This window comes from Neolamprologus multifasciatus, chromosome 20 (genome assembly GCF_963576455.1).
Source record: "Neolamprologus multifasciatus chromosome 20, fNeoMul1.2, whole genome shotgun sequence".
Taxonomy (NCBI): Eukaryota; Metazoa; Chordata; class Actinopteri; order Cichliformes; family Cichlidae; genus Neolamprologus; species Neolamprologus multifasciatus.
Window position 1 is genome coordinate 25,320,506 of NC_140458.1, and position 13,555 is coordinate 25,334,060.

Sequence of the window (13,555 nt, forward strand, 5' to 3'; positions counted from 1 at the left end):
AACTCTTACTCTGGTGCAACTTCTGAGCTTTCTTTCTCTCCTCGGGCAGAAAGAGGAGCGGACCATGCTGGAGGACACCAAGGCGGCCCTGTCGGATTTGGACAAAGTCACTGTGTTCTTCAGGCAACTGGAGGATGAGTGTCTAGTAGCAAGTAAGAGACTCCCATCAACAAAGACTGACTTGCCTCATTCAAAGCGCACTGGCGTTCATGAGCAGCTGTATGGTTTCACCAATTCTGAATGAACTTCTATTGTGGATGCGTGGTCGCTGCTTAGGGTGAAATTGCCATTATGCCACTGCAGATTTCATTTTCTTTTCCATGACGAGCCGCTGAAAAGGAACTCAGACAGATCTGTGGTGACTCCATAAATCACCTTAAACAAGGGCAGAGCATTTCAGATATCAAGGTCGCCTCTTTTAATCTTTAATGCTGCTGAGAGACACTTGACATATGTCACATAAGCACCCCTATAATATAAAAACAATATTTGAGTACTTAAGAACACAAATTGCAGTATGCGATATATTGGAGTAATATTTCTTTGAAGCATGACAATAGTAAGCTTTCTCCTGCCAATTCACCAAAAGGTCCAAGCATTTATTATAGTGCAGTGCTGTAGTTTCAGCTGAGGATGCAACCAGGTTGTTCAGAGTGGGCTTTGTGGACATCTTTACATAACTGGGTGCATTTGTGGCTTTAATAAGCTTGGTATCTGCATTTACTGAAGGTGCTGCGGGTTACCGGAAACCCTTAAAGTCAAAGATACAAAGGATGACTGCATCGTTAATCGCTCCTCTTTTCAACAGCCTCAATGTGGCCAGCAGAGATTGCTGCTCAAAGGAAAAGCGCAACGTGCACTTCCCATTTTAAAAGGCAAATCTGTGGATGAAGCAGGAATTTGCTATTCTGTGTTCATGCTTGGCTGGAGAAAATATTTTGTGCACATTTGCATATATTTTACACAAAAACATCACTCGGTGCATGCACTAACGTATTGCTATCGGTCATTAGTATTGTATTCCTTATGTATGGCAGGTATGTGGGGATAGATATACTTTACAGGTCCAGTCTTGTACAGTTTGCTATTAAAAAATGTTAATGTTAACCAAGCTTCTTTGCTGACATCAGCTCAGACTGCTGCAGTGCAGGTAGATGGTTTTTGGCGTCACAGTCCATTGGACACTATTGATTTGCTAACAGCATTTTCAGAGGGATGAGAGGTATATGTAAGGTACAGACGTTTAAGCACCACAGAGTCTGAAGAACCTTGAAAGGATCACAGCCAATTCCACAAGGTTATTGCTTGGTAGGTTCTCTAGAAAAAAGGATTGACCCCAGAGGTCACGCAGCAAAGGTCATTTTTTTCCATTTTCTGACAAGTGCTCATGTATCACTGCTAGAAAAGGTTAGGAGAATTGAGCCCAAGTCAGCTTCAGATTTATAAATGATTACTTATCTTATATTTTTTTTATAGATTCATCACAATTTCTTTCAAACGTACAATTTTTTAAAATGTGCCAGATATTGATGCAATTTAAAGGGTAATTAGAGAAATCAGGTGCCTCTGTTTATTTGTCCTGCACATGGATCTGGAAGTCTGTCTGTGTTTATAAATTAGAATGCAGTTATTTGCAAACCTCCACTCATCTGTGTGAAAGTGACTGCAGCCAGTGTGAGTCAGACTGCAACTGGTCAGAGACCCGTTGCCTCCCACCTCGCTGTGCAGCTGCCTTGTGATCAAAAGTGGTCGCCCAGAGGTTGACAGTGTTAGCAGCTAGCTGCCATGAGAACTTGGAATCAGTCACCAAATGAAAAAACCCTGAAAATAAATCAAATAATTCAATAAATTCAATCTTCAGTGAGGTTAGTGAAGTTTTTCTTTTAGCTTTTGATTTAACACCCAGCTATTAATGAACTCTGAATATGTGTTTGCTAGACATATGCAGCATTACATTTTAGTACACAATATTTAAATGTATTAAAATGCAATGCAACACACTTTGCACGTTTTCATTTTCAAGAAGTGCACGCCTACGCCTTTTTTGTTTTTTGTTTTTTTAACTTCTCCCTCATCTCTGTATGTGTGTTGCAGACACACCAGTGTGTTACCAGGTGGAGGGCACCAGGCATGCCCTGAGGGTCACCCTTTACCTGGACAGCTGTCACTTCAATGAGCTCCCCAGTCGGCTGCAGAATGGAGGCAGCCTCAAACTCCACACTGTCCTGTTCACCAGAGGTAAGAAAGGCAAAGAACATAATTCCAGGGTGTAGTTCAGCTAGTAAAACATGACGTAGCGCTGGCAAGTAGAGCCGAGTATCTACTCAAAACCTTTTACTGTGGAACAAGCAACAAATCATACAATGCATCAGGCACAAATTCACTTATATACATTATACATATAGCCTTGGATCATTAAAAACACTCAATGCACCATGCAGCCTTTCAGCCTCTTACACATGTGCGTTTCCTTAGAACTTTATTTGATTTTATTAAGTTAGACTGAAGCCTTGTATTGACCATTTAAAACACTCACTTTAGCGCTCCCTGAGTCTTAGTCAGCCTAGTATGAAAGTAAAGCATTATACCAGTCTGCCAGTTAGCTGCTAATTTTCCATGCACAAGTCCTCATCGGATCATTAATCTCATGAGAGACCCCATATTGTTTACCGTGTATTTCCGAATACAACAGTGCTCCAAAACATTTAGTAGTGCAGATTTGCAGATGAACATCGCCACCTACTGGAAAAGAGTCTTGACTGCAGCCTATGGGGAAGCACAGTGATATATATATATATATATATATATATATATAATGAGGATATATTTTTGTCACATATATGCACACTCACACACGCAAACGTTACATAAAGTTAAAGTCATAGGCCAGGGGTCAGCAACCTTTAACACCCAAAGAGCCATTTGGACACGGTTTCCACGCAAAAGAAAACACTGGGAGCCGCAAATACTTTTTGACATCTAAAATGAAGATAACACTGTATATATTGTTTTTTACCTTTATGCTTTGTGTGAACAACTAAAGTGTGTTGCTTATGAAATACATGAAGTGCTACAGAGAAAATTACATTTTATTTATGTAATTAACACATTTTGAACTCTTAGACCTGATTTTTTTTTTTAAAAATGGAAAAAAAAGCACTATGCTGCTAAAAAAAATGAAAAAATAGATGTTTGCAAAATTCTGCCTAAATATGTATTTTACATGGTTAATGTGTGTGGCGGGGTGTGGTCTGCAGCGCCGCTGCAGGGGAGGCGGACGCACGTGAGCGGCACCCGCAATCACGCCTCGCCGCCTTAACGTCTGTGCTATCTATGCTGTTGTGTTGGTGTGTGTCAAGCTGTGAGCTGAAAAGCTACAGCCGGCTGTATGCGAACAGCAACCGTGTGTGAAAAGTGGTCAATAAAGAGAAGCTGTAAAGCATGTTCATGGAAACATCGTCGGGTCTGCCGACGATGCTCTAACACCAAAAAATAAATAAATAAAAACCATTTATCCAGTTATTAAATACAGTCCTTATCTTTAAAATTGTTAGTTAACCCAATTACTTTTGAGCCTGAAAATGAGAGACTGTATAAAAGGGCTGCAATTCCTAAACCGAATCCCTTGAATTATAGTTGGAAGTCTGCACTTGAGTCATATGTGGACTGTTTGGTTTGAGTTCTACTGTGGTGGTGCAGTGTTATAAAACGTGTGTCATTCTCTAAATATTCATATTTCTAACTATGTGGCTTCTATTTTTCCAGCTTTGGAGCGTCCAGAGGGAGCGTCCCAGCAGGACTGCGTTGCCACGGAGGACTTCCAGCAGCGCACTAATGCTGTTTCACTGGAGAAAGTCAAGGCCTACTACCGCAGGCTCAGGTACCTGTTTACTTTTCACTACCGCTCTTCACTGGCTTTCCTGGCACTGAAGATGTGTTTCACCTCAAGGGGAGAGTTCACCCTTTAGTGTTGCATAACAAGCAGAAACTGCACTTTGTATATTACATATGTGAAAGTCAAGCTTTCAAGGTCAGAACTTAATCATGTATCCAGAGGAGTCCTTGAGCAGTTCCCACATGAACGAACAGGATTTAGCTACATATACAGCAAAATGACTGTGGTACTGTTTCTTAAGTAGTAACGTGTTGAACAATATAAATATTAACTCTTGAAGTTTTAATGGTTTATGATTGAAGATGTGCTATATCTATTATATACCAGTGTTTTTACATCGTGTGTGGTCACTGATATGTGCACCCTAATTCCCAGAAAGTGATTCAACAATGCGGCATTAATAAATGATGAAATACTCAGTTTAGCACTTGCAAAATCTGTAGATACTAGATGAGTCAGCTCTCCAACAAAAGTGAGTCACAGGATGCAAATCAGTAATTTTTCCAACCCGATGAAGAGTTTAAAAAACTGAGAACGTAATCCTTCTCTCCTCACAGAGCTTTCTATTTGGAGAAGTCAAATCTCCCTACAGACTCCAACACCACAGCAATGAAGATAGACCAGGTAAATATATACTTATCCTAACATGTATTTCCAATTGCTGTTTTTAACCTTGATGAGTTTATAGTAGTCTGTATGGTCATTTCATATGTAGCATCTGTCTTGTTATTGTAACATAAGTCAATTTTTTATATATATATATTGTTGTGACTGAATATAAATGCAAGCACAGATACTGGGCCTTGAAGTTAGAGACCTTCAACCAAGCATTTCCAAAGTAAGATGAACTGGTGTGTCATTCCCTCCACTGGAAACTCCTCCATAGCTTGTCAAGACCCTCCCCGTTAACTCCAACTAACCCCAGCAATTATAGATGGTGTCCATTTGAACTTCTAGTGTCCCACACTGACTGTAGTTGAAATAGATTGCAGTAATTAAAACTGAATAGATCATAGTTTTAATATAGAAAGAGAAAGACCGCACATTTAGACTTTCTTGTGTTGTATTTGATGGCTGTTTTCTCCCCATTTCTGTTCTCCATCTTACAAGTCAAGTTACTCTACTAGTCCCATGTTTTAAAATATTTCACATGAATATAATTATATTATTTTGGAGTGTTCTGTTCACTTCAATACATTTTTTTTGTCTTGGTAATGAGAGACTTTTTAATTCGCTTGGTTTGAAAGCGATTTAAAAAGTCAACAGTAGTCTAAGCGGCTTGTTAAGGTGATGTCTTTTGTGATGTATTATTGAATCATCTTGTTAGCAGTGCATTTAACGGCTAACCTTCCCTGACCTTTACTTCCTCCCGCCTCCCCGTAGCTGCTGAGACCCCTCAACACGCTGGACGACCTTTGTCGGCTAATGCAGTCGTACATCAACATGCGCCCGAATGCCCAAGGCCACCAGTCAGGTGTCAGCGTGCTGTGTGTGTCCTCTGAGCTGTGTAACCGCCTGGGAGCCTGCCACATCACCATGTGTGGCACAGGGATGCAGAGGTCAGTGTGGCACCACACCACAGAATTATTATGCTGCTTTTGTTGTGTCACTGGACTGTCAGACTGCATAAAAATAACACAGTGCCGAGTCAATGACATGCCCCATTGGAACCTCACAAACTCATCCTAACCTCGCCATTCAAATTCATTTTACTTCATTTTTGGGTTTATTGCAGAGGAACACACACTATTAATCACTGGCCTTCATGTTCTTTGCAGATGTACTCTGACTGTGACACTGGAGCAGGCAATGATCCTAGCCAGGAACCATGGCCTCATACCACGCTGCATCATGCAGACCATGGACATAATGCGTAAACAGGTAAACCTTTAAGAAGATCTCAGTCCTATTAAAATCAAGACTATAAAAGGTGAGCTCAGAGGTCAAATGTGGCATGATATTTGGATGTCATACTTACAATGTGATGCTGAGAATCAAAGTTTGACCTTGTTTGAGCTTGAGGAAGAGGTCAGAGGTCCAACTTAACGTGATATTTAGAATTCCCATATACACTATATTGCCAAAAGTATTAACTCACCCATCCAAATCATTGAATTCGGGTGTTCCAATTGCTTCCATGGCCACAGGTGTATAAAATCATGCAGGTAGACATGCAGACTATTTCTACAAAAGTAGAGCTATGAAGTTGTAGGCCTTGTAACATCACAGAGCGGGGTCAGCGGATGCTGAGAAAAATATTGTGAACACGTCACCAACTTTCTGCAAATTTTCTGCAGACCTCCAAACTTCATGTGGCCTTAAGATTAGCACAAGAATAGTGCATAGAGAGCTTCATGTAATGGGTTTCCATGGCCAAGCAGCTGCATCCAAGCCTTACATCACAGAGCGTAATGCAAAGCATCAGATCCAGTCAGATCCACGTAAAGTACGCTGCTACTGGACTCTAGAGCAGTGGAGATGTGATGAATCATGCTTCTCTATCTGGCGATCTGATGGACAAGCCTAAGTTTGGCGGTTGCCAGGAGGATCGTACATGACTGCATTGTGCCAAGTGTAGTTTGGTGGAGGGGGGATAATGGTGTGAGGTTGTTTTTCAGGAGTTGGGCTAAGCCCCAGTTCCAGTTCCAGTTAGTTAGTTTAAGGTGAAAAAAGTTCTGACATGGTAACAAAAGACTGGCAAAGACATTTAATGCTAAAAAGCATAACTACAACAGCCCAGTAACATAAACGAGTACAACTGAGTATCTAAGAAAAGCAGAGTGGTTGAGAATTAACAATAGGGAGAGGTTCTTTGCATCAATTTTGCTAAAGAGCACAGGGACCACTCAGCGGTGTTAGTGCACAAATGGCCTGCCGCCATGATGATAAGTGGACGTGTCATGTGTAAAGGCGCTATTAAAGCTGACAAACATGCACATCATAGAAAAATCTCTGCTGACATTCAGGCAAGGTCTTATAATGAGCAACATTCTGCGCACATTACAGATGCATGGCACCGCATTAATTGCATTTACTGGCATTTAAAAATTGTTTTCAATATTTTTCCAGTGAAAGGAACTCTTAATGGTCATCAATCTAATTATACAAACAACCAAACAAGAAATATGTATAGATTATTTTGTTAGTTTGAAATGCAATCTTTTAGGACTTATTTAAATAGACAGCAAAGTTCAACTTAATTGAGTTGATGCGTGAACACACTGGATCAGAAATCCTATGTCCTTTGCTGGACATTTAAGAGCATGTTGTACTATATTATAGAACAATAATGAGCAGTTCTAAACCCAACTTTTCATTATTTGTCAGCAATTAGCACTTCTGTTTTTCATATTTTACTGTTATTAATTTTTCATATTGCATTTCGTTTGTTTCTTTCCATGCCTCTGTCATAAAATATGAACACACGGAGAGGTTTCTGTGTTTAATCTGTTAATGGCAGTCAAGCTGTCTGTTATGTTGAGCTTTTAGCTTATATATTTTCTCTCTTATAAGGGGGCAAGAGTTGAGCTGTCTGCTAAAAATCTCAAGGTAATGGACCAGATGCCTCCATCAGCTCCAAGGTACTGAATGAAACCATTTCTAGGCACCTCAAGCCATGCCTTTCAGATAATTGCACTGTTTATATGTAATCCAGGTGGATTTCCCTCATTTGAAGTTTTGCTTCTTCTTTTTTTAAACAGGCTCTTCAAGCTATGTTTGCCACCCTCAGATGGAGACCTCTAAGGATACTGTCACTTCAGCAAAGTCATCACAGAGAGGGTGAATGAGGAACTGATGATGACAGGAGCATAGAGACACTGGCAGTGGAAAACCTTGCCTCTCCCCATGCCCCGCTTACACAGGGATCATTCCGGCGTGGATACCACTAGAGTCTTCAGAGCACCTACAGTGAGACTGATGCAACCTGAGTCTCAGGACTGGCTATGTATTATTTTACTGGAGCTAACCATATAGAAGCATTATTCTGTTGGCTCTCTTTCCAAACCATGTCGACTTAACAACCGGTTCAAAATATTCACAACAATACGAAAAATGAGGAGGCCCCATAAAGACAATGTCCACAGTGGTTATTCTCACAGTTGAGCTTATATTATTAACTGGATTAACCAAACTACCTGTAGCTGACTGTCATCCTAAATGCAGACATTTCATTTCGCCTTGGACTGCAAAATCCAGAGAGTTGCGTGTTTCTCTGTTCAGGCTAGCGTTCCCCAGGGCTCAATGTGTGGACCCCGAGTGAAGTAGAATACTTGAATGCCCTGTAATTCATATAAGATGCAGAAAGTTAAAGATTAGACGGAGAAATGGAAGTAGGGATTGAGGGGCAGATGAAGATGGCATGGGGGTGGGGTGGGATTGCTGCATGTGGTTACTGTGCAATTACTGTAGGTTTAGTGTGAGTACTGTATTACTGCACTATATGAAGGATAGTTATTTATTGTGTCCAAGAAGGAGCGTTTTATCGCCTACTTATACTATATCGGGTATTAAGAGAATCTAAAAGCATTCCAACCTACGTATTGAACAGTATTTAAAGGACCAATGGCATGCCGTCTTTTGGATGTAACTGCTCTGGTGTATTTCATTTTATTTATGTGTTACATTAATCTTCAGGGAGTGCAAGGGATGGATGTACTGAAGCTAGCTAATCAGAATCAGGACAAAGGAAGAAACTATACAAGGTTGTTTCTCAACAAGCAGCCAAGTTATCAGGATACTGTTAAATTATTAATATATTAATTCAAGTCTTCAAGTTGAAGGATTACTTTCACTTAACTAAGACACCTTTTGTTTTTTTGTTTTTTTCAATTGGCTTTTATGTTGTCTTGAAACAATTGTGTTAACTGTAGGTATTAAAAGAAGCACAAAAATTGGTCCATTCAGTGTTAGAGAAAAAGTACTGTATGCAGTTTGCTGGTGATGTGAACAAAGGGACTGTTTGATGACTGAAAAAACCCAGTAACATTAGTTTACTGACCATTTTATTATTATTATTTTGTACATACAAGCTGTAGCAGTGTCAGAGGGAGGGAGGGTGAGGTCTTGTAGAGAATTAAAGCAGAGAGTTGCTATAAATTAAACTGGATTATTTTTTATGGAAATAATATAGTATATAAAACCTTTTTGTATGTTTAACTGTGCATTTAAAGAGAACCTGATTCTCTTTTTTAACTGTAACCTCACTGACAACTTGTTTCTGACTGTTAAAAAAGGTTTGACATGGATTTCAAGGACCTCACTTGACATTACAGCAGGTCATGTGATCTTTTTATTTTTTATTTGGTTCATGTTGGAATAGTCCCTACACATCCCTTGGCAGTAGCATTACCAACACAAATTGACATCCATCAGTTGGCATATAAACCCCATGGCTATTTGCATTGTTTTAGTTTTCTTTATCAAACGTTGCTCTTAACGCGAGCACTGTAAATATGATAAAACTCCCAGTGCAGCATTAGTTATCATAACCTGGTCTTAACTGTGCTACCGGTTCAAATTAGCTAATGATTGCAGCATGTCGGTGTAGCAGGACATACATGTCACTGATTACACATGTACTTACATTATTCTAATGTTTCAAATTGTATATACTTTACCTGCAATTTTTTTGTTGCTTGCAAATAACTGTAAAAAGGATTTTTGTTGTTGTTGTTGAAACTTTCTAAAATTATCATTGTAAATGGAATCTTAACAAGCTAGTGAATAAAATGTTCTCAGTACGACAAACTTTTCAGCGCTGATGTTGTTGTTGGCTGATCCAGTGGCGGCTGGGATGTCCTTCGGGATATTTTATTTTCATTTTGATGTTTATTTGTTTCTTTAACCCTTTCTTTTTTACAGTGGGCCATATGTATGCTCATGTATGTGATCCGTGTAGGTTTGCACGAGTCAAAAAGATGATTACATCTTTATGCTTTCACACCATGACAGCAGGCTGCGACTAACTAATACCGGGAGTGACCATTGTGACGGTTTCTTTTTTCATCTTACTCATTCTCATATTTGTGCTTGATGTCATAGTGCATATGATCTGGTGTCATTTAAATTAAAACAAAAGATTCAGTAATCTGCAAATCATTTAACTCTTATAGTTAACTGAAAACAACAGCGACAAAATAAGAAATGCTTGAGCTGAAAAAAGTTCTGACATTGTAACAAAAGACTGGCAAGGCCGTTTAATGCTAAAAAGCACAACTACAACAGCCCAGTAACACAACTGAGTATCTCAGAAAAGCAGTGGTTGAGAATTAAGGGAGAGGTTCTTTGCATCAATTCCGTTAAAGAGCACAGGGACCACTCAGCGTTGTTAGCGCACAGTTTGAAAGCCTGCAGCCATGATGATAAGTGGACGTGTCATGTGTAAAGGCGCTATTAAAGCTGAAACAACTGCTGACATTCAGGCAAGGTCTTATATTGCGCAACATTCTGCACACATTGCAGCTGCATGGCACCGCATTAATTGCATTTACTGGCATTTAAAAATTGTTGTTTTCAATATTGTGCACCTTTTTAAATTGAATATAGGCTTTGCATTATTTTGAAACTGTTGCCGTTCTGCTACTCTCGTCACTGTGTGCGCGTCATTCACTTTCAGATGGATGCAAACTGGTCTACATTGTTTCACGCTGGAGTGTGCGCAAAGCAGGCTGGGATGCTCCATTTCTTTGTCTTCTGTCTTGGCTGTTGTTGATACCTTCTCAGGCTGCATGTGTATTCCTGTCGAGGGAACACAAACCTCGAGGCATAGCTTGACATAGTTTTCGGTGTCCATTGCCCCGAGTTTAAAAAGCTTCACGCATGAATATTACATGAGAATGCATAATCCAGTTAAACCCTTTCCTGCAGTTCCTCCCGTGTTGGAGTTAAGTGGTGAAGATGGCAGGTTATCTTACGCCGGATTCTTAAAACTAACACGATTCTTTCGGACATATCATAGTAATGGACTTCCCCACCCTCCCAAGTTAGTTGAAACCCTAGGGTTGTTTAAATAGAGCACTGGAAGAAAGCTGGCGCTTGAACTTGGCCTTAATTCATTAATGTAATTCGATTAAGAGCATTTCTGGCAATAAGATGATTGAAGAATGCTTTTAAATCGCTGGTCACCAACAAAATAAAATCCATGTGCATTTCGCTCCTTGCTGTGTGTCAGATGGCCGGAAGTGGCTAAGGTAAAAGCATACACGGTGCAGTCTTGCATGCTTATTGCAATTGGTTTTTCTAGAGGTACCGACATCAACTGCATTCACCACCAGCACACACCCCTCAGCACCGGTGATGCATCCCCGCGGCAAGGGCACGGACAACTCCTCCTCAGAGTCGTCTCGACTTTAGAATGGTGCAGAAATCTCTCAACGGCGGGGTTTACCCAACTCAAGCCGAAGAGAAGAAGCACAAAGTCGGGTTTGTGGGTTTGGACCCGGGAGCTCCGGAATCCAGCAGGGATGGGGCACTGCTCATTGCGGGCTCGGAAAGCACCAAGCGGAGCAGCATCCTCTGCAAACCGAGGTCCAGTTTCTCCGCAGGAAGACCGAGACCGTCGAAGAAAAACGCCAGCTATCGGAAACTACAGAATTTTCTCTACAGTGCGCTGGAAAGACCGCGGGGATGGGCGTTCATCTACCACGCTTATGTGTAAGTGCAGTTTTGGGCTTCTGCCACAGTTGCCGTGCCTTGGATTAGGAAAGATGCTGTGGAGTTTTGCAGATCGGGTGTCTCGTTCTGCATTACTGATAATGATCGTGCGACGCAATAAAGGGTTAAATGCGGTCCTGCTGCCGAACTGCTAGAGCCTTATCACACGAGAGGAGTCACTTCACCTCCATAACTCCTGCTCCAACTCTTTATTGTTGGCTTTTGCAACTCATGCTTACGTCAGAGTGTCATTTTGGAAGACTTTAACATGTCCACGATGCTTGCAGTTAGTGTTTAACATGTGCCCACGTTCACATACGGTTGGTCTTCACTGACTGGAGTTACCATACGTTGCGGCAGCTTTCAGCACCGTGCTCCGTGGACAGCTCCTAGTACACGCTGCAGTCTGACTCCGCACAGTGATGTGGACTCTGCTAACATGCATGTGTGTGCGAGCGTTTAGGGAGAGCTCAGACAGTCTGTTGAGTTCTTGCAGCTGGAACATGGTGCTTTGCTGTTGTTTCCCTCGTCTGTTAGGTTAAGTGAGGTTTGGGTTGAACATAAAGAGTTAATGTCAGACCCCCAGAGATGCCATCATCGATATGAGGCCTCACAATCTGTAATCTCTAGTGAGCATGAAATCACAAAGGATAACAGTGTTTTAGGGTACGATCACATGATTCTTTCATGCTGAAGTGGTGCTGCAGCAGTTTCTGTCTGCCAACCTGGAAGATGAAAGATTGAAAAAAACAGTCAGAATCTATTCAGTAGACTCGCAGGACACCCAGTCTCTGATCTTACATTTCTCATTAATTCATCGCCTCCCTGCCTCATAATCGCATGAAGTCCATGTCGTGATGCGGACTTCCTGTTTAATACAGCAGACATTAGTCAAATGCTTTTCTGCGTGGACCCACTCCAGTGTGTTATGTATAACATACTAATGAGATGAAATGGTTACAGTATGTTCCCTTCACAAACACATTCTTCAAATGAAAAGGTGTGTCACCTGTATTTTGAAGACCCCTCTTCCAGCTGTGTCTGACTCCTTCCAGTTCAGTGATGCTGCATGCTTAGTAGTTAGGAGATGAAGTAGCCACAGCATTGAGGAATTCACTGTGCACAGCATATCGAATCCCCAGACACAGCTGGATGCCCAGAAGTAAGCCTGTGCTCTAATGTGAAACCACACGCACTCACACAGAGCCCTCTGGGTACTTCTGAAATATTAACCGAATACTACAGCAGCCGAGTCTCCATTTGTTATGCCTTTTTTTAAAAGATGCTCTTCATTGCTGCTCTTAGGAAGCAGTGTGAGCTGAATCTAGTGCACGCAGACATGATGTGTTTTAGTAGCCAAGCTACGCCAGACAGCCTCGTTAGAAAAGGGTCAGTAAACATGAGTGTTGTCTAAAATCAGAATCCTCCAGAAAGTTGTAGAGTAGGACACGTGACCGCGATCAACAGACACAAATACGCACCAGCCAAAGAAGCCACACAGAGTCACCACATGTCTGCCCTCTATTCCATTTGTCTGTTCTATGCATTATTCATAGTCATCACACTTCATTTAATCTCCCTGCTCTTACCTTTCCACCTTGCTGATTTATAAAACAATCATGTGATGACAGTCAGCTCTTTCCACGCCCGGTTCGGTCTGTTCCTTATCCCTTCTCCAGTGGAAAATGCATTTGGCATGAAGTAACATTTGCCTTGAATGAAGCAGTACTACAAGGTATGCTAGCAGCTTTCTTTTTTTTTTTGATGGGATTTCTCTGGAAATGTTAGTCAGGTGTTGTGTTCAGTGGCCTCGGTTGTAATGCGCGTGAATAATCAATATGTGGAACATGAGTACTATATAGCCAGAATACTCTTGGGCTTGCTGCTTTGGGTCCTCTCTCTCTTTCTCCCTTTATGTTTCTGGCTGTCTGAGACCAAGGCCAGCCTTTCTCCATCACTTTTGGTCCAACATTAGATAAGGGAAAGAGACACAGTGATCTATAGTCA

At 41.1% G+C, this 13,555-nt stretch overlaps 2 protein-coding genes across 5 annotated transcripts in view; both read left to right on the top strand.

Moving 5' to 3' along the window:
* prex1 (phosphatidylinositol-3,4,5-trisphosphate-dependent Rac exchange factor 1) overlaps positions 1-8,621 on the top strand; it is an 80,410-nt gene extending 71,789 nt beyond the window's left edge. Inside the window, exons 33-41 of one of the 3 annotated variants that reach the window (XM_085144734.1) lie at positions 50-152; positions 2,095-2,238; positions 3,766-3,880; positions 4,453-4,519; positions 4,689-4,733; positions 5,279-5,454; positions 5,674-5,776; positions 7,409-7,476; positions 7,597-8,621. In XM_085144734.1, the coding sequence (XP_085000860.1) occupies positions 50-152; positions 2,095-2,238; positions 3,766-3,880; positions 4,453-4,519; positions 4,689-4,733; positions 5,279-5,454; positions 5,674-5,776; positions 7,409-7,476; positions 7,597-7,639 (864 nt within the window). In that variant the 3' untranslated portion in view covers positions 7,640-8,621. Of the gene's footprint in view, positions 1-49; positions 153-2,094; positions 2,239-3,765; positions 3,881-4,452; positions 4,520-4,683; positions 4,734-5,278; positions 5,455-5,673; positions 5,777-7,408; positions 7,477-7,596 lie in introns of those variants that run through there. The other 2 variants (XM_085144735.1, XM_085144736.1) reach the window with 2 other exon arrangements.
* Positions 8,622-8,743: 122 nt separating this feature from the next.
* kcnq2a (potassium voltage-gated channel, KQT-like subfamily, member 2a) overlaps positions 8,744-13,555 on the top strand; it is a 40,605-nt gene continuing 35,793 nt past the window's right edge. For both annotated transcript variants that reach the window (XM_085144752.1, XM_085144753.1), the window contains exon 1: positions 8,744-11,548. In XM_085144752.1, the coding sequence (XP_085000878.1) occupies positions 11,250-11,548 (299 nt within the window). In that variant the 5' untranslated portion in view covers positions 8,744-11,249. The remainder of the gene's footprint in view (positions 11,549-13,555) is intronic.